The sequence below is a fragment of the Eufriesea mexicana genome, unplaced genomic scaffold (genome assembly GCF_001483705.2).
Source record: "Eufriesea mexicana isolate 0111107269 unplaced genomic scaffold, ASM148370v2 scaffold172, whole genome shotgun sequence".
In the NCBI taxonomy this organism is placed as follows: domain Eukaryota; kingdom Metazoa; phylum Arthropoda; class Insecta; order Hymenoptera; family Apidae; genus Eufriesea; species Eufriesea mexicana.
Genome location: NW_016908330.1, coordinates 44,932 through 70,192, shown reverse-complemented (window position 1 = coordinate 70,192; position 25,261 = coordinate 44,932). Strand labels below are relative to the sequence as shown.

The 25,261-nt window shown below is 35.3% G+C and overlaps 1 protein-coding gene across 1 annotated transcript in view; it reads right to left on the bottom strand.

Annotated features, from left to right (window-relative positions):
* Window positions 1-25,261, bottom strand: part of LOC108555219 (lateral signaling target protein 2 homolog) — a 53,875-nt gene that overhangs the window by 12,446 nt on the left and 16,168 nt on the right. Inside the window, exon 2 of the mRNA XM_017910769.1 lies at window positions 769-1,191. Within this exon, the coding sequence (XP_017766258.1) occupies window positions 769-1,191 (423 nt within the window). The remainder of the gene's footprint in view (window positions 1-768; window positions 1,192-25,261) is intronic.

The following is a 25,261-nucleotide window of genomic DNA, read 5'->3' as shown; positions in this document are numbered from 1 at the left end:
GTTTAAAAAAAAAAAAAAAAAAAGGAGGAATACCGACACTCGAATAATTACTACGTCCTCGAAAGAGTATCGCGCGAAAGAGAAAGTTGCGCGCACTCGGTAATGCGGAGTATGCGTTGAAAAGCAAGTTCGAAGTGTGCTCTCGCGCGGTGAATTTCAATGGAAACTCTATTTTATCTACCTATCTTCGCGAAATGACGGATTCGATTGAAATACCTCACGAATAATATTTTCTTTTAAATTTTCCCATCGTTTAAAAATAATTACGGGGTCCCGATAACGAGACAAAAATAAAATTTCCATGCAAATTTTTATTTTAAAAAAAATATATATATATGAATGGAATATTAAATTCGCAAGAAGGACTCTCCCAGTGGTGAATAGAGGAACTACTGCACCCAATACCGAGCAATCCTGCAACCCCGCGAGAAGTCGTAGCTGCGGAAGTCCAGAGCCTAATAGTCCCACGTTCCTTCGACTAACCTGAATATTTCAGGGTTCAACGTTTGCCCCGAATGCACTTACGTAATCCTCCAGCCTGTCGGATAGGAAAGGGGAAGGCACGTGGAAATGGGACGCGTCATACCAGCGTGATGGAATATCTCGAAGAAACAATCTTTCGGGTGGTCCGGAATTCTTTAAAGTCTCGGGACACGCTCGAACACCGGACAAAACGCTCGGTAAAGCCTGGTAATCGAACTCTACCCTTCGAGTCGAACGCAAAAGGATCAGGTGATCCGTTGTTGACACCTCGACGAGCATAAATACCTTGAGGTTCATGTGACCTTTCAGCGCGTGCTCCCTGAGCAAATTCCTCACGATGTCCAAGGACTTTGTCAAAGCCCTCGCCAGTGGCCTCATGGCTGAACTCTCGGCCTCTCTGTTCATGATGGAGGAGCCAGCCGCCAGGCATTCGGCCCCGAACCACAGCTGTCCAGCGAGGTTCTCCTGCATCACGTCGTCAGGGAACTTCACCCTGAAGTCCCTGTTCGCCCTGCTCTCCGGGATCAGCTCGTCCATGATCTGACTGCATATCGTCAGCACCTTGTCCTGACAGTGACGCAGCTGGTTGACCAACAAGGTGCATCTCTCTGGCTCCTGACGACCATCGAACGAATCCAACTCGCAGGCGACCGCGTTCAGAGATTCGTCGGCGTAGAAAAACTGAGCGAGTAGACTCGTGTCGTCTCTCTGTGAAACAGAAATGCGTCGAGGTTAGAGCTGATTGTTGGATCGGGGTGCTTTGACGAGCTCCCTCTGAGTGGGTACGTGTCACGCTGACGAATTAACAATGAAACTAAAAATAAGTATACGTGTAATCATAGAGACATTTCTGTGTCGCGAATTTTGGGAAAGTATCAGGATTCCAATGAAACTCCTTTACAAGATTTTACGACCTGCAAAGAAATTTTATATGAAAATTGTTTGGTAATAGATAAGGTAAATAACAGAAATGAGATCAATGCTATCTCAAAATTATTCTGAAATTATTAATTATCAAATGTAAATATCATTTAAAGAATAGATAACTTTGGCAGAGTACAGGATATTCTAATGACTTGAAGTCCTAAAATCCTATAAGGTTTCTCACGCTCCTATAACCACGTCAGCTGACAGGCACATTCCGGATTCGGGAGATTCTCTACACAGCTTTTTAAGCTTACATAATTCGGTAGAGACGTCCGCAAGTTCATCAGAGCCTGGCAGACACACTGTCAATTGGAAACAAAACGAGATAGATGCAGCGAACACTGTGAAACCTGACACAAGCAGTCCTGGGTATCACAGGACACGACCGCATCTGTGTCAGAATAGCCAAGATCCTCCTATAACACGAGACTTCGAATCAGCGACAACTGATCGGCAAAATACATCGTACGACAACTCACGACCACAACATATGAATTACAATATAATTGAATAATATCGGATTATGCGATACAATATCGTGATACTGTACAGCTAAGAAGAAGAGAGAGAGGCTGAGCAGACGAGAGAGAAAAGGAAGGAGCGATCTGTGAGGCAATTCTAACAGACTGGTATCCTACAAGGAGAACGTCGAGCGTGGCTTTCACCGAGGTGTAATTTTTTAATTAAAACACAATTTGCTTCCTTTTTCTTCTCTTTATCCAACGTATCAAACGCAGTTGAGGAACTTGGTCGCTTCGAGCAATTAGCTCGATTATAAAGCAATTTGCTGTCAAATCTACCAGAACCGTGTACTAAGCGAGGCATACCGGAATAGTATATGACGAAAACTATGATAAGATAGGATTAATAAGTCAAATGGAACTTTTGACTCTGATTATATTTTATATTTCTCGGTGATATCAAATAAACGGAGACTCGAAGTCTTCTATGACACGTGGTGGACTGTCAAAAAGTGTGTCGTCTCGTGGAACCCTTCGGCAAGGTTTTTACAGGCCCTGTGACGAGCCATTGCGTCACTCGAGTCAGCTTCGAGAATTGATAAGCTGGATGGTTCCTCGAAGCAAAGATAGATCTCGATGCAGGGTGACGCCATCCAAATAAAGATTCCTCTCACAAAATAGATAGTTGGAATATATAATTATGTTTCTATTTCGATAAAAGTCGTCGTGAATTGTAGCAGAAATAGTGTGTCTCTCGTTAACTATAGAGACGAGGGTCTGACGAAAGAGTCTGTTCCGACTAGTCTGATACTTCTGATGCGAGACAGCAGAAACGGCGAAGGCCAGGTGAGAGGATGTACTCGTGGATGAGATGATTAACGAGGACTTTCCCGGTAGTACCGAGTGTAGAGCAGTGGCTACGGTATAATTGGATTATATCAGAACCACGAAACGCGGTAAATTAATAGGATAACCGCAAACACTAATAATAGAAAAGCGAAACCTGCCAAAGATCACGCCACGAACTGGGGACCATGACCTTCATAACCTTTGGAACGTACACTTGTCTAGCCTGAGGTTCGAGGGCCTCGACCTCTTTGATTCTCAGACTGTGTAATCTGAATCACGGTATACTCGAGATCCAGGGATCTATACCGATCTACCCTCTCGAATCCATGGTACGTTGCCTATGTCTAGTCTGAAGGATCTGAAACGAGTTATAGGATCTGCTAGATCTTTCATACGTCATTCGTAGTATATCCTATTCGTTAAACTTTGCAGACTCGTTAGTAATGTAATGAGTCATTTTGTAAATAATTTTTCTCCATCCTTTCTATGGCAAATTATTATTAATTTAATTATCAATAATAATTATTTCACGGTTATTTCAATCAGTTGTATTTCCATGGAAATGAATATCGTTGACAAATAATTTTTTAAAATTCAAACGTGAACCATTTTTTTTCCACTTTATAATAATATCTCCGCTTATTTTCCACTCGAATTAACATAGGAGCAAACGTTGAAGCGGCAATAAAGTAGAACTCCAATATTTTAAGGGTCATAAGATCAATTAACATTTGCAGTGTGTTAACATCGATATTTACCGTCGATTCAAGGCGGTGATAATTATGTATCATTAGGATGCAGAAAAATTTTCAGGATATCTTTATACTAGCTGGACACGAGCATGGAGAGATGAATTAACGAGAAGAGATGAACGAAAACGGTGAGAGGAACAGTTCGGTTCATAATTTACTCCTCTCGGGATACTACATGTTTCCAGCTTTATCTGGGGTTCTGTTTGATTAACTATTTGCATGTATTCGCGGGGTCACGACTACATTGCCTAGCCAATTTTTATCGCGTATAAAAATTCGATAACCGCTTTATCGCGCAGATAAGCTTCCATCCAAAGCTTACACGCAACAATGTAATTGTTTCGACGATAGCGCTTCTTTCTTTCTTTATAAAATATAAGTCGAGCGTAAATTAAAACTGCCATGTACGAAGCGTCGTCGCTGTAGTTAAATCGTCAATATAGAGAAAATTGGAAAATTTTACGTATAATAATTACAAATCTAAGTAGGATTTTTATCTTCGTCGAGTAAATATTGCTACGATGTAAATCGATGTTAGCACGAGATAAAACAGATCTTTTTAATTTCGTTACATTACTCGTAGAAGTAATTACATAATCGATGCGATAACAATTATCTAACGATGATTAATACTAATCGCGTGGATTTTATTAAATTCCGGCAGGAGGTTGCCATTCGATTTTAGAAATGATCTCGAGGGACTCTATCTCGTAAATATTTTGAAATATCGAATTTAAGTTAATGTAGGTTTTTAATTACAATCGAAATAGCTTGATTCAATTTAGCCGTATTTTAATTTTTTGTAGTCAAATTGTCTTTTTTAATTGATTAACTTAAAACAAATTTACATTTTTATTGATAATTTGGGGCTATTGATATAATTATATATGTTAAGTATATATTTCGATTCCGATTTCTCTTTCAATTCATTACCGAATTGCATTAATATACTATTACGTTGACAGTAGGCAGTCTATATATAGCGATTGTTAATCTGCAACTTTTAGATCACAGTGAACACATTTACAGACATGGGGGTCACTGGCACAAAATTTGCCAATGACGCCATTTTGGTCCCCGATGGTCGAAATTAATTATAATACTTAACTAAAATAAATAGTCGCGTTCGTAGATATTTCATTAACACCAAAAATTTGGTTAATCCATAACAAATATTAAATTAACAAATATTAAAAATTAATTATAATACTTAACTAAAATTAATAGTCGCGTTCGTAGACATTTCATTAACACCAAAAATTTGGGATCTACATAACAAGTATTAAATTAACAAATTAAATTAACAAATATTAAATATTAAATACACCGTAGCTTAATTAATCTCATTTTCTAGTACCAATTTAAATTTACTAACAGGCATTTGAACATTTTTTTAATAATCTACCAGCCTTATACTAATCTTCGAGCCATTTAATTTGAAGAACGTACATATTTACACGCTACGCTTTCCCTTGCTGTAAAACAACCCATAAATTCACCATACCCGAAACAACGATTTACAAAAAATAAAAAAAGAAACTACAAATTTGCGTGCAAAACTATACGACTAAACACCACACGGTGAAAAAAATAATAAAATTCAACTCGTTTCTCTTCTTTCATTCTCTTTCAGCATTTTATCCAATATTCCCCCCTTTAAAATCAATCAAACTAGTTAGACATTACCCTTTCGAGTGAAACGATCGGTAATTTTCCACGTTCATCGCGAGTGAGACAAGGGTGAGAGAGGGAGAAAGAGAAAAGGAAGAAGAAATCGGAGAAAGAGTGGAAATGAGAGAGAAAAAGAAGAGCAGGATTCTCGAGAGATATTTATAAATCGATACGAGCCCGTGCTCCTCTGAACAATGACTCTAATTATACCTACGAGATGTAATTAAAAGGGGTGGGGGGTGAGAGCAGCATGCGCGAGGCTTTATGTTCCGTAAACAGTGATCTTCAATGGAAGCGTACAACGATTCACTACTAATTACATCAAACAGCCTTCGTTTCTTCGAAGGCGAAACTATTTTTCTCTTTCACCCCTTATCTCTCTCCTTTCTGTCTCTTCTCCCCGTTCCCTCTCTTTAATTTTCTTTCTCTTTGTCTCCCTGTACATCCTGATCAAAAGGCTGAGAAATAATCATTTCTGCTTCGTACGAGATACGTACACTCGCAGTTGGAATAAAGCTGATTGCTTTACGAACGTGTGAACAAAGTTGGAAATTTGATTTTCACAATCTTCAAAAATACACAGTTGATAGTAAGAAAATTAATTTTGACTTTTATTTAGATAGAAATTAATTGCAAGTGTCTATTCATTTCCATGGCATCGTTACAAATATTATCATTCGTTCAGAATATAATTAATTTCAGTGTTAATGGAAAATTAATTATATATAATTCTTCGTTTACATTCTATTATCTTATTCATCATTTCAGCTTCGTAGGAGATTGGCTTTCTTCTTAGCTAAGGGATCACAGTGATTCGATTCGGAAATTTTATTTTTACAATTTTCCAAAGTAGACAGTTGATACTAGAAAAATTAATTTTAATTTTTGTTTAGATAGAAATTAATTACACGTGTCCTACTTATTTCCGTGACATAGTTAGAAATATTATATTATTATTCATGTAGAATATAGTCAGTTTTAGCGTTAATGGAAAATTAATTATGCATAATTCTTTATTTTCACTCTACCATCTTAATTATTATTATCCACGTATATTATATTTATTTACCTATTTACCTCTATTGTTAACCCTTAGATTCCTCTACTAGGGAGAAAAATATAAAATGGATGACGCTCTTTGCAGTGACATGAAGAAAATCACGTATATACAAATTAACGTGTTCTATACGAATATTTCACATATCATTAAATTATCTTAATCTCCATATCGATCATTAGTTCCTATAATTTCGTTGTCTAGCGAATCTTAGCCGCCTCTCGAGTGCAAAGGGTTAATTAATTTGATTAGTACCTGGAAGAAAGGTACTCCATCGACGCTGTAAAAATCGAAGAAGTATAGGAATCGAATCATGTCGACCATCTTAATTACAATAATGGAAATTAGGTATTCGATATCTATTTACCCAGGAAAGTCCTTTTCTTTCACTATAGATCCGTAATGGAAATGGAGTTTGTAATGGAAAGGGGATGTAACGGAGATGGAAATCTCTCCGTGACTTTGTAATGGAAATTCAAATTTTGAGTATCGACATGCAAATTTCCGTCATCTCTGTGGGTGTTCAGTTTCATCCCTCTCCTATGAATTCGAATTTTGGTGGCAGTATTTTCCACGATAACGCTTTTTCAGTGGCATGCGACGCGCTGAGAATAAGGTTAAACGTTGTTATTGTGAATCGCAGAACGTACTGCGTATAAAATACTCCTCCCCGTGTATCCCTTATCGCCTTATCTTCTTACGAATTGATGACAGTTTTACAGATGTTTTCGTCCGGAGTGTAAAGTCTTCTCTCCGCCTTCTGTTTTCATCGGTCATGCTCCGAGGTGAGATTCACGGCTGCATTTCTTAAATTATCTGTGACGGAATTGTCGCAAGTATCGATTACTCGCAATTATTATATCAATTTGACGAAGTTAAACGATTTTTCAATCGTGGAAAATCGCAGAATTTTTATAATTTCGATAGACTTCGAGGAATTCGAAGTATCGATAATTTCGCAATTTGTTTATTTCATTCTCCAACATGTAAGCAAAAGTAAATCGTTTTCACATCTCTGCTCCATTAATTTCTTATTCTAACGTAGAAATAGAATTTTATTTTTTAAAATCGGTGTCAGATATCTAAAATTAAATATGATCATCAAACAGGAATTTTAGTGAAATATTTTAAAACAAAATTGGTAGTTTAGAGATGAGACAATAAATCCCAGAATTTTTTTAATTTCGAAAGATTTCGAGGAATTCGAAGTATCGATAATTTCGCACTTTCTTTATTTTATTCTTCAAAATATAAGCAAAAGTAAATCGTTTTCAGACCTCCGCTCCATTAATTTTTTATTCTAACGTAGAAATAGAATTTTATTTTTTAAAATCGGTGTCAGATATCTAAAATTAAATATGATCATCAAACAGGAATTTTAATGAAATGTTTTAAAACAAAATTGGTAGTTGACTGAGGAGAGGGGAGAAATTGGTAATGAGAGGGGTGGGTACAACTTTCCTGAAATTGTGTTTTAAAGGCGCCAAATATAATTATAAAATTCCTGTCCAGTGAAATCCTTATGACACACGTTACACGAACCACCATGTTTCATCTCTTTAACGCGATATGAAATTCGATGAAACATAATAGACCGAAATGCTAGTTTCGTAAACATAAACAAGCCGGCATAAAAGTGAAACTATTATCATTACGAGATTAATGTCGGGAACCGAAATTTAAAAATCCACAAAACGATTACAAACCGTGACGTTAAACACAAAGTACGCGCGATCCTCTGTCTTCTCCTCTTTATTTAACCAACGATAAACGATATTAAACGCCTTACATGAGCCACTCGTTAAACGCGAAACGTAGCCAAGCCGAGAAGACGAATCGTAAAAATCAACGTCGAAAACGTATTTAGAAAGCGTAGCGAGGTTTTCTCCATTTAGCACAGGCCAATAATTACTATACGTCCCTAGAATTTGGTGTCAAAATCAAAAAACACCAAAATTACGTCTCTTATTTCCCTCGCAATATTAATAAGAAAAATAAAAATGCAAACTTCGGTCAAACATCTTCTATATTCACAATTCCCCATTTTCACGATTATCGTGATACCTAGTTATTTTCATGGTAACATTGTAATTATTATTACTTATATTTATAAGTCAGAAAATTCGACTCCGACGTGTTACTAATAAAAGAATTGTCTACATATGACGCTAATAACCTTGATATTAATACGAAATTAAATCCCATTAAAAAATTTTAAAAATTGCAACGATAATACGAAATAATGCATTTTTAAAGAAATAAAGCGAAAAAGGTGGGCTTATCGTGGAAGAATAACGAAAAATAAAGTTATCGTTCGTTTTCGTGGAGAATAAAAAATGAGATATGCGAAGGGGAACGCAGTTTGAATTTAAAGAAGATATTGAAACGAGATACGCGGTAAACAAATAAATATGGAATTTTCGAGCATTTCGCAGACACCTGGTGCGTCGGTCGCGGGGAAGCGAGACGAAGAATGGTTTATCCGTCATACAGCGTTCTGCAATCTAGCGATGCCAGATTTCGGGATGTTTTGCCGGAGATGGATGAGGAAAAAATTGCTTGCTCGAAAATGAAAAATAACGCGAATAGCCCGTATCGAAACTCTATTTGGAGTTTTATAAAATTCTAGCCCTGTTTATCGCTGACAGGGGCTTCCATCTCGGTAAATAAATACGTGTAGCCGATACAGTTGCAGGATGGAAAGAACAATTTTCTCTGGATTTAATAAAAATAAAAAGAAAATTATGAGAATTTCAAGAAGAAAATTTTTGGAAAATCATTATGGAATAATAAAATAATTAATATAAATAACAAAAATTGCTACAGTACACGTATACGTAATAATGAAATAATAAATATCAACGAGACCATGACATACATAAATAATAATAAAATAATAATAAAATGTCAAATAACGATATGACTGTCATACACAAAATACTCAAAATACACGATTCAAGCACAATAATAAAAGCAATAATAATAAAATAATACATCTATAATGGAAAACTGTTATAAAATGATAAATTATCATTTTAAAATTATCAGGTGCATAAATAATAATTAAAAAGTGAATAAAAAGAATATTCATACGTCCATCGTCATAATTCGCAATTAATTGCTAATTATCGCGCAAGAACGCAGCTGAGATTCAGTTCGTCCATCGAATTTGAGGAATTTTCAATTTCACGAGATAACTTTTCATTCGAAATACGTACCTAATCATGCTTTTACGTCACGCGATAATCGTTTGCCCGAAACGCTTCGATTAACCTCGTTGTTCCCGATTTTTACCTCTAATTTGTAGCTTTCGAAAATTCGTGGCGCGTTTATACCGTGTTACCCTTATCTATGTAAATTAGGATACGCAATACGTAATTAGGATTCATGCTGGTGCAATTACGCTTGCATAACAATGTGTCGATGTACTTTAAATCGATAGCATCGGGCAACAGACGTGTATTTATTGGCCGTTTGAACGGCTTCCTCTGCAACAACGACGAAGAGAAAACTGTAACTTCGTAACCTTGAGTATACGCGCCATGTTGACGATTAATAGGAGACACGTCTAGATGGAAAAACTTGATAAATGCGAATTCATTTTTAGTTGTGCAAGATGTGCTTTTGCTTAAATTAAAATGCATTCTAGCGAAGGACAGGTGGATGGCAAGATGGATGAAAGAGAAACGATAATGGTCGTTGTTACGGTGCGTCCTGTTGCATTATAGAGCTGTTCCTGTATTTATAAGGTGATTTGCGGATCGATCATAAAATACCGAGATGTGGAGATATTTGGTGACGACGTAAGAAGGTTGGAGTTTCGAGATCTTTGAAACTGAAAATTTTAAGCACACGAAATTAAAGTGATTAAGAGCTTTCGAAATAAACTTTTCGAAAATCGGGAATTTTGGATATTAAAAATGGAAATATATAAGAATTTAAGAATTTAAGACTCGAAGAGCTTAGCAGCTTAAGAATTTAAGAATTTAACTTAGCTCTGACTGCCATACATTTTCTATATAGTACGTTCAAGGGGCTACGATAAAATTCCCATTGTTCTTGGGATATAACGATGAATTATAAAACAAAATGGCAGAAAGAAAAAAGAAAATGGTGCACATTATTAATATTTTCTATCCAAAGTTCTCCATTCGATATTTACGTTGTTCAAATTTTCAAGAAATAAAACAGATATGAATTGGAAAAATTACTATTATCGGATATTAGTGACCACCATGGCAGTCAACGCGTTAAGAATTCTGGAGTTAAAAAATTTCAGAATTGGTGGAAGCCTTCGGAATTTAACAAACTGAAAGGAAACTTTATGAAACAAACTTATGTTCAATAAGTTTTGTTCGTCATACTTCTCGGATAAAAATGAAGAAGAGCAAACTATGACGCCATATCCCTGAATTGTATTAATGTTTAACAACAAAGCATTGAATTAAAAAGGAAATAAAATGGGATTCCTCGTGATACGAATAATCATTTTACGTACTGCAATTAACTTGCTGGATTTCAAAGTAATAAATTGCACGTATTAATATTGTTATATGAAAACGATTCAAAAATAATCCTTCGATTGAACATAATCGAGTACGATGTATACATTATTCGTAATAATTAATTTATCGTGTGGATTTTATTGTGGAAACCGATGTTATATTCAGCCTCGATTCATCACAGATCAATCGCTATGATTGTTAACATATTACACAACCACGTGTGGAACAATGAAAATACATTCAAATCACATTGCCAAGGAATTACATACGTATTAAAATATTTTCGTCGTTGGAGTTTATTTTATCCTCGTTTGGTATTTATTTTATAAATACAACCTTAGTTGCTTGAAATATTTCTTCCGGTTGCCTTAAATAATCTGCCGTGTTATTGCCATGATTCATTATCAAAATTTAACAAAGCAGAAGAAATTAAGGTACTTTTGGGAACAAAAGCTATTAGCTTAAAGTAATCGCTGTATATATGAAATAACATTGTTTCTTTATCTCCCATTTTAGGTCACAGCCGGGAAGCATGAATTAAAAATAACTTATTAGTCTAAGTACCGAAATACTGGATATGAAAAATTTACTAATTTAGTTCACTGAAAGCACACGTTCCTTCCTTTAGCTCTTTCCTTAGTACCTAAAGGTCAAGAGTCTCATGCAACGCACGTGACGGTCTCTTCCGCTTTAAATACCCTTTAACCATCCTCAGTTTACGTCAATTGATCTAATAATTAAGTGAATCGAAATTGATCTCAGATATATTATGCAAACTATTTTTTATTACGCGTCAAGGTCACGCGGCGCGTTACACACTCGAGCAAACGTTATCCTGAAGCTCACATCTTGATTAAAATTTTAAAAAAAGGAAGGAAATTATAAACATATGTACAAAAATTAATTACTTAAAAATCGGAAGAATATTCCTGTATCTTAGAAAAATTAAGAACGAATGTAAAGTTCGTGAAAGAAAAATATAATAAAATAGCACATAATACAATAGTAATAAAAATATAATAAAAATAAAAAAAAATATAAAAAAGTATAGAATTTTTTAATAAATATAGAATAATATAGAATAATATAGAAAAAAATAATAAAATAATAAGAAAAATAGGAAAGTAATACGTTGGATATAGGAATACCAAGAGAAAGAAGCAGTATAATATCAGCAAATAAGTAAACAGAGAAATTAAGTACTGGGAAATAATAGGTATGAAGGGTCGCCTGGAATCACGTCCACGTTTATAGCTCTATATACATGGCTGTATAGCGAACCTGGTTAATACTTGGTATGTGACTCCTTTAGATCAGAATTGCGATATATAATAGCCATTTGCAGCGGAACATAATGTAATTACAACGTAACGTGTTTCTAACAAAAGTATAATGATAATGAATACTCGGAAGGGAAAGGATCGTCGAAGAAACGATTGATTTTAGGTTGGAAATATAGGTAATTCGCGTGACGAGTTGACTCATCCTTTCGTGCAAATGGCAAACAATGAGAGCCTGTTATGTTGAATAGATGCTCTAGACCGTAGTGCAATAAGGAAAGCCCGAGAATAAATTTCCTTGAAGCCAGAAGACTGTGTCCATGCCTCCATTGCTTTCGTCCAACGAAAGTAAAACAGACGAAAAAATTTATTTAATAAACACTAGATTTACGAATGTTAATTATATACCTATTTTTACCGAAGTCGGCCAATTTGACTCGTACAAGAAAATTGAAGTCTTTTCCAAAGAAAATAATTCCAGATCAATTTAAATGACAGAATTATCATTCAAAAATTCATTGAAAACATTTCTCGCATATAAACTCCGTTTTTGAAATACATTTTCCGCGAACATTTCCATTACATTTAGCACAAAGGCTCTTACATCTATTTCTGTTACATGATTCTTGAACTTGACAATCCTTCCGTGCGTCAGTGGTATGAATTTTTATCAATGGAATAGAACTCTTCTCGAAATCTTCCCTATATTCACTTCTTAGCCCTTCAGCCAATTGGAAAATAAAATCTTTTCTTGAAATATTTACTTGCTTGGTCCCTTTATATAGAATCCAAGCATTGATAGCTGCTAAATCTAAAATGTTACAGAAAACTTGCAGAGGCCATCTGCGAGATGGCCAGGCCTGATGTCAGCTATAAATTTCACGTGTTATGCGATTAACTGTTAAATCATTTTATGAGTCAAATTGGCTCACAACCGTAAAAATAGGTATACCACGTTCGATTATGCGAAATGAAGGAGTCTTCAGGGGAGAGAAATCAACATTTACATATATTTCATTACGAAACTAAAATATTTAAATTTTATATATATATAATAATCAAATTTTCAAATAGTCAAATAGTCAGTCCGTAAATCTAGCGTTAAACTACTCATTTCTCGTTTCAATCTATCAGTCCCATCTAGTTTCAAGTCAGATTTAAATGTAGTAATCGTACATACGATAAGTATAATACAAAAGTCTGAGATAAGTATTGTTTATGTATAACGACCTATTCCAAAGTTAGACATTTGTTATTTCCGCGGCCTCTTATCTCCATGCAAGTGACTTTACACGTTTCTTAAATTAAATATTACTGTTATTTTCAACAACGACAGACGCACCATAATCGTCCTTGAAATTTAAGAGACATGGATGACATGGATGGCTTTTTTGACTCTTGGAACAATAGACATATTTACAGAGGACCTACGGGCCTATCTAACGACAGGGCATAGGAAAAGGGCAAGAACCGTACAACTATACGTACCTGACCCACCACAATACGTCTGATTAGATCAGACCCTACGCACCTTTTGTCCGCACCAATCTGATAAAGCATTCTTTACACAGGACTTTACACAGGACTTCGGAATAGGCAGAAGAATTCAGATTCAGAGATCGAGATTAGGATCGAGATTTAGGGTTCTAAAACTGAAACACGGGACACAGTGGACTAGGAAGGTCTCAGAACTGAGTCACGTAAAAACGAAACTATGTGCTTGAGAATAAACGTTTATTAACCTTTTGCACTCAAGAGGCGACTCTCAGTCGCCATTTAATCAGATTCTAAAAATTATTATTAATTAGTAGTGGACTAGGAAGGTCTCAGAACTGAGTCACGTAAAAACGAAACTATGTGCTTGAGAATAAACATTTATTAACCTTTTGCACTCAAGAGGCGACTCTCAGTCGCCATTTAATCAGATTCTAAAGATGGTTATTAATTAGTATCAACGTAGTACCAACGACGCGTGGAATATCGAGGTAAAATAATTTTACGTCTTATCGTTAATTTCCACTTCTTATTTACCCTTTTGAAAATATCGTCGACTTTACAGCAAGAAGTCTTCGAATTACTATGTTTCTGTAACGAAAAGATCGCCGAGTGCAAAGGGTAACCCCTTAGCTACTGTGGGCGCTTAGAAATTTTGCGTTTGTGACACTGAGAGCGCCTATACGCAGGTTTGGCTTTCTGACACCGAGAGTGCTTATAAGGGGTCGACGCAGTTTATGTTTATGTTTTCACAAAAATGCACCCCTGCCCAAAAGTTAGCCATTCTCACCGTAGTCAATCTCGTCAATGTGTTGTATCAAAGTCTGCCATAGTCAAGAAGTTAATTATATACTCCAAGGATAGAATTGTTATAAACTCGGAGTCGATAAGTACTGTGCATTGCTCAGAAGATGGCTCTGCTCTGAGAAGACAGAGGAGTCTAATCCTTCTTGAAGCTTTCACAGTCGTCCTCATCTCGATATGCATCCTATGCATTGCAAATCTTGGTCAATAAGGAAAACACGTGAGTCGTATCGATCATGATAGTATGAAGAAAAGTTGGCCTATTGGAATGTGATCAACTGGCTAGATTCTAGCGCCTGTCCCGCAAGTTCTGAGTTCCCTCTTGCAAGCACATGTGCGAGTTTTTGATCTAACGCGATTCTGTTCTCTAGACACGGAGGATTCGCGACGCTGGCTAACGTTACGTTTGATAAAAGCGACTCTCTTAATGGATGATTCAACGACTGCTTCCGAGCGTCTTCCTTGTACACGAATCATTAGCAAGTCTGAAAAGCAGCTGGGAAAACAGCGACCGCGTTTATGCTGGTCGAAAGAAAAGTACCCGCGTCGAGCAGCTCGTGATGCGAGAATCAGTTTGCTCTTGTCACGTGTAAACGAGGCCGGGGAATTAGTAAATCAAATAAGCATATCTCGATACTGTTTTTCTCCTCTGATAGAACAAGGTGTCCGGTATATCCTCGTGATTAGGCTTTTTACGAGTAGAACACCGAGGAGACGATAAATTAGAAATTGAAAAGATCAACAACGAGACCTCGAGTCGATGTGTAAGTAGAATAATTAGAGGAGATTCGAGAAGCAGATGATTATAGATCGATTCATCTGATTCGAAGCTGACGAGAGATCAGAAGGTGAAGATGGATAATATTCGCATGAAAGGTCGATGGAAAATAATTCAAATACTAAACTTGGGTTAGGTTTAAGTTAGGTAAAACATTTGTACCTTTGAAAATATTCGCGTGAAAGGTGAAAAGAAAATTCAAATACTAAGTTTAGGTTAGGTTTCAGTTAGGTAAGACATTTGGATGATTGCAAATATTCCCATGAAAAATCGACAGAAAATTCAAATACTAAGTTTAGGTTAGGTTTCAGTTAGATAAAACATTTTGATGATTGAAAATATTCAAATGGAAAATCGAAAGAAAATTCAAATACTAAATTTAGGTTAGGTTTGAGTTAGGTGAAACATTTGGACAATTGCAAATATTCGGTTGAAATATAAAATAGAAATAATTCAAATACTAAGTTGAGGTTAGGTTTGAGTTAGGTGAAACATTTGGACAATGGCAAATATTCGGTTGAAATATAAAAAAGAAATAATTCAAATACTAAGTTTAGGTTAGGTTTGAGTTAAGTGAAACATTTGGACGACTGAAAATATTCCAATGGAAATATCGAAAGAAAATTCAAATACTAAGTTTAAGTTAGGTTTGAGTTAGGTGAAACATTTGGACAATTGCAAATATTCACATGAAAGGTCGAAAGAAAATAATTCGAATAGGTAGCTCTCGATATTTTCTTACTGCAATTTCCTGAATCCTTTTAGACAGCTACTTTTAGATAACTGAAATTAAGAAAGTTAGAGTCATAGTATTCCATCAAGATAAAACCCGAGTGCAAGTTGAAGTAAATTAAGGTAACCTGGAACAGCAAGAAACTCCGCATCGATTCTTCAAAGTTATCGAAACAGCGTTCTAGCATATCGTTCTTTTGTGTCCATAAATCAGCTGGTGTCCTGTCTCTAATGACTCATCCGGTTTATTACACGCCATTATGTCTCTCTGTTCTTGAGAAACTGTTTTCGCGAGCCGTATCCCTTTTCCGTGCTCAAACTGACACGATTTTTCAAACGTAGTTACGCTGCAACGTATTATTTAACGCAATGTGGATCGCGGGATTTCTCTTGTTTCAAAAACTCAATGCAAACCGTTCTCGTGTTTCTCCGTAACGTCATTCCAGTCTGTACGTCCATAGTTTAAACTTTATTACCTAATTACAGGTAAATACTCTATGAAATCGTACACCTTGAACATAGAATTAATACCCGTATGAACCGCAGGCCTTCGTTAAGATGATACAAGCAATAACTAAGAGCTACCTCTAAGTCTACCAATGTCGATTAAAGTGACATCGAGTAACGGTAAGATAAGCTGAAAGACACCTCGAAGAGAGGCAAAGAAAATCCTCGAATAATCCTCGAAAGTGATATATTAGATCCTAAGAGCTTCATAGGTACCAATGTATCGATAAGCCAGAGGATTTTTAAGATAGAATAGGTACAATGGAGTTAATACCTAATGAATACAGTCACAGATAGGTCTACCAACCTATCATTCAAAAATATTTCAAAGAAAATTACGTAAAATTTCCAAGTAATCCTGGAAAATGATAGACCCGACAGCTTCACAAGCACGACTGTTTTCATATAGTAAGGTATTCCCAAGGTAGCAGAGAACACAACAGAATTAATAGGTACAGTCACGCACAGGTCTACGTTCTAACGAACAGCAGCGACGCAATTGAAATGATCCCCGGAAGTACGAAATAAATTAAATTCTAAAAATCCCACGAGTCCAATATTTCGATCAATCGGAGCATTCCTGAGCAGTAGAGTATGCTGAGAATAAACAAAGACTTCTGACGTTCGATATCTCAGTAAAGATACCTAGGGAGCAAACAGGATCCATGTGTATCACAGATGTGCAAGGGGATTGGTGTCAAAATATTTGGAGACCCGTGATATTTCAGTTGAATTAAAAAGGAACGCATTTTACAAGTCCCAGAAATAGAGACGTCTCGAGGTTTCCAAATTCTTGGGCCTCTAAGGGGTACGTGCGTAAGCATTGGGGACATATTGGGTCCCTAGGGATTTTATGAGTATCAAGGACATCTGCAGATCCTAGAGGTTCGATGACTACTGGGATCTGGGGTCTGAGGACGGAAATCCGAAGTGCGCAATCTCTTGACCACGCTGTGATCTGAGCTTAACTCTTCGATCCTCTACTCATGGGGGTTGTAGCCGTATTCTCTGTACCTCGGGATGCCCCAGGGGTAATCCCGCGATTCTATAACTATGACTGCTTAGTGCTCTGGGTTTTGGAGTTATTTGGTGCTCATCTTATGACTCTGTAACCACCAGGTATAGAGTTCTTTACACTTTGGAGTTTTATTATCCAGAGATTAATCAACAGATTTTATTTTTACGATATAGAAATATTTTAATCGTGTCTTATCACTAGAATAGGTATACTTACACGATAGACGATTTAAAGGGCCATGAAGTACAATGATTTTTGTAATTTCGAAAATTGTGAAATTTTAATGGCAAAAATTTTAGTACTTTTATACATACCAAAAAGTACTTACAATAATTATATTTAAAATATAAAAAAATACTAGTGTATTTTATACAAGAAATATTTTAGAATCGAGATTTCCAATTTTGAGAATTTAGTCTATTTTTAAAATTCTGATATCAGTTATTTGATGTTATTAGAATTGTATAATAATTTTATCAAAGGGAGGTGTATTTCGTGTACGTATGTTAATGATAAATTAATTTTTACACCTCTCCAGTATGATTCATGGCATTCGAGTATGATTCTATCTGCCTTCTGTCATTTATATCGTATTCCATTAATTCTAAATCGTTCGTGTCGTGCTTTATTGCCTTTTTATTATCCACGTCGCATCTCGTGTACCTCGGGGTCGTTTGTATTGTACTCTACATATCCGAGTTCATTTATAATGATCTGTAAGTTGGAGATCGTGTTTATTGGGTTTCTCGTATCCAATGTCGTCTGTATTTGATCGCATGTTACCGGTATAACGCGAAACATGCTCAACTAATCTCGCAATGCAATTCTCTGCAGCTCTAAAGCTCTAAGTAATTGACGACCAACTAAGTACCTCTTTGCACTAGAACGTAATATCTTCTGCAATTGAATCGAAATTACTTGTTTCCTCGATAGTATAGCCACTTTTATAATTAAAATTTCGACAATTTTCCGTGCCATTTGAAAAATCTTTTCATGTTTCAGGAATTAATTGGAAAATAATTTTTCGTGGAATTAAGAATTAATTAAGAAATATTTTCGGGAAAAATAAAAAATGAATCGATAAATATTTCTCGTTTTATTTTTTAATATCAAGAACAACATATTCAATTTAATATTTAAAACAACATAAATGGATAAATATTATTCCATGTAACGGAATACTCCTATTCTTCGACCGTAGCGACATCGTTTCTCTAGTTTCACGATATTTACACGTTTTCTATTTCATTTTCTATTTCATTTCCAGAGCACCGCTGTTTATTTATCATAGAATGTTTGAGAAAACGTGTTCGCGTACGTTAGACAATTGTTAAAGCATCGTTGAGGTGTTTACAAGGCTTAAAAGACGCACGATATCCATAACAGCTAGCTGTATACTAGTCTTTCCTTCATTTACACATATGTGCGCAATTTCCCTTATCAATTGGACTTACATATCAATTCACGGATGTATTGGAATGACTTGCGTTTCGAGTTCGTTAATATTGAACAGAAAACCTCGATTTATAATTATAATTCGATTCAGACGTAATTAACAAAATGGCGCTCATTGTAGACCATCATTCACCATTACGTTAAACCTATTCTCAAACGTATAGTACATGCAAAAAATTATACATTATACAATTATAATAATAATAACATTATAATAAATATTACACTAATACCACAACAGGAAAACAATTAATTCATAATTATAATAATTATATATAATTATAATCTACAACGTTCTTCATACAACATATATTACAATGACTATTGTGATAATTTCAAATTTGCAGTGCCCAGTTACCCAAAGAAGAAAATATTCGACAATAATTACACCAATCTAAAATCGAACTCATCGAACTCATCGAACGAGAATGTTTTTCTCGAGACTTCTGGCACCACGGCACGTGCAGCTTTTTCAGCTGAAGTTTATCAGCAGTCACGGTTCGAGTTCAAAACGTGGCCTAGACGAAAGCACGTGAAATGGTAGCACACGAACCGGCGATCGCAGACGCTGCACACGAACCTTCCGCCGAATCACGTCGAAGATGATTCACCTACGTGAGCGTGCGGTGTTCGTGACCGAGCTGAAAGTTTACGAAAGTCCGCCTCGGACTCGAGTTAGCTTGTATCGTCCATCAAATTCGAAAGTTTGCGCCGCTTCCGTTCGTCCACCACCACCGGTAATTTGCAAAGCACGCGACTTCAGCCTCGAAATGTCAACGAGCTGATGAATCGAATTTCCACGGTTCCCACGTCTGAGATAGTAGAAACGCGGGAATTTCTGCCTTCCGCTATTCGATTATCAAGTCTATACGTACGGAGATAGAATACTAAATGCATAAACTCGTCCGTTTTCGAATATCAAATTTATTTGTTCCCACAGTCAGGAATGAAATTTGTACGAGATAGTCTATGCAGATTTGACACGATGGAAGGCAGAAAATGTTTTATATAGTGAAATTAAATTTATACAGGTCGACTGTATGTCTTCATGCTGAGTTACATTATTTTTATATATTTAGATAAAGGGGAACTAAAATATCTCTGCAAATTAATTTTACAGGATTTAACATGACAGGCGAGGCAAATTTATCAACGAGAGGCTAATACTCTAAGCTTAAGGATCATATTTCTAGTAATCTAACAAATATGCTTATAATATATATATATATATAAAAATATATACAATAGGTTCCACAAAGAATAATTACTAAATCTAAAATAGAAATGAAAAAGTGTTTAAAACACAATTTCATGACAAAAATAATCCCTACAAATATCATAAATTTTATATAAATATATATATCATAGTTTCATTTATAAGTTAATAGTTTATAATTATATTGCTTTTTAAACAAATGTCGACAAAATGTCCTTAGAGATATGTGTATAAGTGTATAAGAAGTATTCGTAAATTTAGTGTTAAACGATCTGAAAATCTCCAATTAATTACTGAATTCATTAGTACGTATGCTAGTAGGTTAGACTCTCGTGTTTATAAATTTGTCATCCAGCTTGAAAACGTTGCACGCTGCAATTTGTCAGCTTGTAACGCAGATCGACGCGAGAGTAACATTAACGTTGCTCCAGAGTCTTCCTATTGAGACTCGTTCCCAAAGATGATTGAGAATCAATCGGTTGAACCATTTCGAGAAGGGTCGATCATGACAAATGTTTAATCCAACGGGGTGTTTGCTGGAAATTGTATACATCGCCAGTGGCGTTTTCTATTCAGTGGAGAAATCAATACAGATGCAATGGAAAAACGCCCTAAGGATAGACATGGTTCTTAAGCAACGTTTCACGCCAAGCAGAAACGTGTTTCTGTGTTTTGTTTTCATTATCCGGTTTTGATGGAGCACGGTTCCAATGAGGATAAAAAATAATAATGGTAGTTCGAGAGTCAGAAACTCCATTAAAACACAATCTGTGTAGTTTCCGTTAGTCGTTATCGATTCTGTTAATGTTTGTTATTTTTATTTCTGCGTTTAATGCTTGAGCAAGTAATGGAATACTCATATGTATTCATCAATCATTTGACAGGTTTTCGATCAGAAATATCCCTTCGTCCTACATAACCACTGGTTGGCTTCTCGACATGGTTATACGTTCCTACGAATTAAATTATGATCAATTAAATCGGAATTTATTTTTCTGACAATCTACATGGTAATACTGTCAATTATATATCTGATAATAATTGCAGATTTCAGAAATAAAATGGAGAACAGTTATATTTTTAGTTGCATGAATTATAGGTAAAATAAAATCTAAGAAAATTGAGGATAAAAATAATTTTATACTTACAATTTTACTTCGGATTCTTTCAATATGCAAACACACTAGTTTTACACTATATACGAATATTTTTGTATTCGTAAGTGTCCATTTATCTCAAATGACAGATGTCAAATGTCTGACTTTATATTAGCTGAATCATGAATGACATTATACTAGAATTCGGGTATCCGAATTTTTACTGGACTAATACTGCGCATTCCTAACCTTTAAATCTTATTTGTATGTTTCACGGTTAGCATACAAGTTTGTGAATAGCAGAGGAAAATACGGGAGCAGTAGACCGTTTTAATATTTCAACAAAGTCATATATTGGATTAATGACACACGTCCTGTAAAAAATTTCACGTCACACATTCGTATTTATAAATAACATCCGGTGAAACAATGATTGCCATACAATTACACACACCGACCGGGATTAATTTCTAGCTATGCAAGTTTACGCCCTCTTCCACGGCTTACAACTATGTAGGTCGGTAACAGTTATTGTTACAAGAGATCCGTCGGTACCTTAGAGATCGTTATCGCTGACAGCTCGATCGCTGCTGCAACATCTACCTTCGAATTATTTTTTAACAGACCTTGTTTTGGAAAACAAATTTTATCCAAGATATTCGAACGATATTGAAAGCATTTCACTTAAAACTAATTAAAAATGTATCCTCTCCTAAACAACTTTTATAATACGTAAAATATTTTAAAATATCCAAGTCAGCAGCAAATAAAACAAAACGTTTTTTATTAATTTCAAGGAAAATTTTTGTTAGATTTTATTCATAACACAAATTTCGATGAAATGGGATGATTTATAAAATTCGTTAGTATAAAATTATACGAAAGGAAAGTTTTCTACAGGACCGTCCATTGGTACTTTATTCGCTGTCACGTAGTTCCCAAAATGTCCACAAGAGACCCGTTCAAACGATCCGCGATGAATTTTCGCTACAACGTTAAACGAGTTCCATAACCTGTCAAGCGGCTAAAAATTTATCAGGTGATTAAAATTTTTAGATGAAAACCGATCATTGCTTTAATAACTGACGCTGGCCGAAAAAGAATAACGTAGTGAAATCGTGTTGTGGACAAACAAATATTTTTTATACAAACTGCGTGTTATCTAATCTGGCGACGGAATCTTTGAGTGGTTTTCAAGAAAATTAGATAATTAGCTTACGAGGTTTAACAATGGAGGAGCCTCCCGTTGCGTAGCTTAAACCTTGCGATAACAAATTGATAATTCTCTATATGCGTTAAAAACAGATAGCTTGGCCATGCAAATTTTGTGGACAAAATATTTAAACATTTTATATTACATTTAAAAAAAATGTATTTATTGTTTTATAATTTATGTACAATCAATACACAGACATTTTCTGGAATGTATAAACTAACAATATTGTTTCTTTTTTAGGTGAAGTGGTCCTCATTTAAAATAAGTTTTATCATCAACGAAAATTCAAACACAACTATAAAAATGAATAGATATGGCCGTACATCTTTTCGAAATAAGGGTCCACAATTTATTACAATAAATCTACAAGTCAACGAAAAAGGTATTTCCTTATTTAATACAATAATTATAAATATATAAATATTTAAAATACAAATTTCTTTTTTAGGGACGCACAGACGCACTCGATCTACGGTAACCAATACAAGTAAAAAAAATTAAAAATATTATTCTACGATATATACACGTATTCGTACGATTTCTTCCGTAAGTCAATCCAATATGTATGCCAACTAAAATCCACGCGAATGTCCCCAGATGCGTCCTTATCGTAATCGATACACGGTAACGCGTACTTCAATCTTATCGCAACAAAACACGACTGAAACTGACAGACTGTCCGTCCACATCAAGTTGAAAATCACTGTACACGTCTGTTGATGCTGCTTTCGCAATTAATAGCACGTGTATTCGTCGACGTTGTTATTTCCGCGAGACTAGCGAGCCGAGTGTGTACGTGAACGACGGCACGCGACCATTTTCTAAATCGAACCTTTAGTTCCACCATGCGAACGACCATGGAATTATTCAAGAAACCGTTTCACTTTGCAGAGCGGGAAAAGCGCTACGATCACTGGAATATTACATAGGTTTGTCAACAACGTCATCCCATTTCAAAATCTGCCTTGAAACACACGGCTTACAGCGAACAAGAAAATATCCATTTTTGTCGTTAACGAACCGTTCAGGACGAAATGCCATCGTTATTGTGCAACAACCTACGAAACGATACGCCACGGTGGTTTTATTTTCTCCAGGACAAAAAACGAAACGGAGAATCATCGAACTTGAAATATATATGTATGTAAGTAAGTACATATTTATGTATGTCTGTATGTATATACATATTTTAGTTTCAGCGTTCGAGAGTGATTCCTTTCGACCGATACTTTCTTATATTCAGCCACCCCCCACCATTTTAATTGGGTAAATTCAAATTGACCCTCGTTAGCGTATCAACTCTCCAACGGGCATTGTGTAAAAATACATCGGCGATATTTATAATTGATTGAACTCGTACTACCCGTCGATCAGAATTGGCGTGCAACGCTATCTCTACCTTAGGTATTCTGGGTTTAATTAGGTGTTTCTCGAAATTGATGGGGCGATTTTAAAAACTTCTGTTCCTTTATTCCTCCGTCGTTTCATGGAAATTTCATTAGAAGTAATTTTCTTATAATTGGGTTCTTCTATAAATTATTACAGAATGTGTGTTAGGTATATCACAAAATATTGTTTCATAATTGAAACATAAATTCATGTTATATTTCACGTGTTATTAAATATTTAATTTAAAAGACATTATATAGTTTAACATTTTCTTATGTTGCATTCGAAATCAGTTGTGGCTTATTAGAGAAATATCGGTTGCTGTTGAACATTTAAATGTATTTTACATTTGTTTAAGTATCTTCTTCTGCATTCGCATTTAAAATCTCACATTAAACAATTATAATGGTGTTAAATAAAATTCAAATATTCTCCCATGTTCCTCCAGGTGTAACACGGTAATTATCATAATCATGGTTTAAAAGCCACCTAGAGACTAAGATTCTCGCCTTTTTTCCCCTTAGTCCGAGTCAACAAACAAATTTTAAACGTACTAACTAGTTCGTTAAGTGTCCGTGTCAAAAACATTACATTTACCAAAGATAATTACAGTATAGTCGTCGGGAATGACTTCATCGCTAAATACAACATTTCAAAGTAAATTACACATTCAATGAGAAATTCAATAAGAATTCATTGTATATACTTGAATTGTTTTTTTTATAGAATTGGTCGGAAATCTAAATATTTAATTAACTTAACTTAACATTACACTCTAGATCCCAGTGATTAATATATACAGTATGCATCAGTACAATACATTTAATCTTACAATTATAATTACATATAAAACATAAAGTGAAAAACCTTTGTGACTGGAATGATCTTAAACAATATTATAATCATTCCATTTTCACAAAGGTGATTCATAGTCAAAAATAGTAAATTCAGAATTATATTCCCTATATATAGTTTACATTTCTAATTACACAATAAAAATAAAAAACCGACCAGTTCCATAAATATTAATATTTCAAGACTGTATCGTTATAATTATTATCAGTTTATTAAAAAACTTTGAACTGAAAAATTCCAATGATAATATAAATTCTCAGAACCCCAGGAACGTCATTACCTACACCGAAATTTCCAAGCGCCTAAATTTCCCCAGCAAGGAGATATAAACACGGTATTTCTTCATTTCCTCCCTTCTCGCGTGCCATCTTCCCCGTATACAGGCTTAATGGAGTGTTTATACTATGAATCGGCCGAATTCCACTGTAAATGCCATTCGGCCGATACGTTACGTTATCGCCGACGGTTATGCAAAGCGCGAGGGAAAATCACGGGGAAAGACAAAGCGACCGCGAACAGGGCATGCAAAAATTATGCACGGGTAGAAGACAATGATTTCACGGCGTACGTGCGAATCGTGCCATCGGCATCGCCATTCGTAGAATCACGAACGCTTCGTCGATTCACAGAATCTTGCACAATGAGATGCTTCTGGGGAACGAATCCAGAAACGTGGACTCGTTTTCTCTGTGGACGTTTACGTTTTTCGTAAATA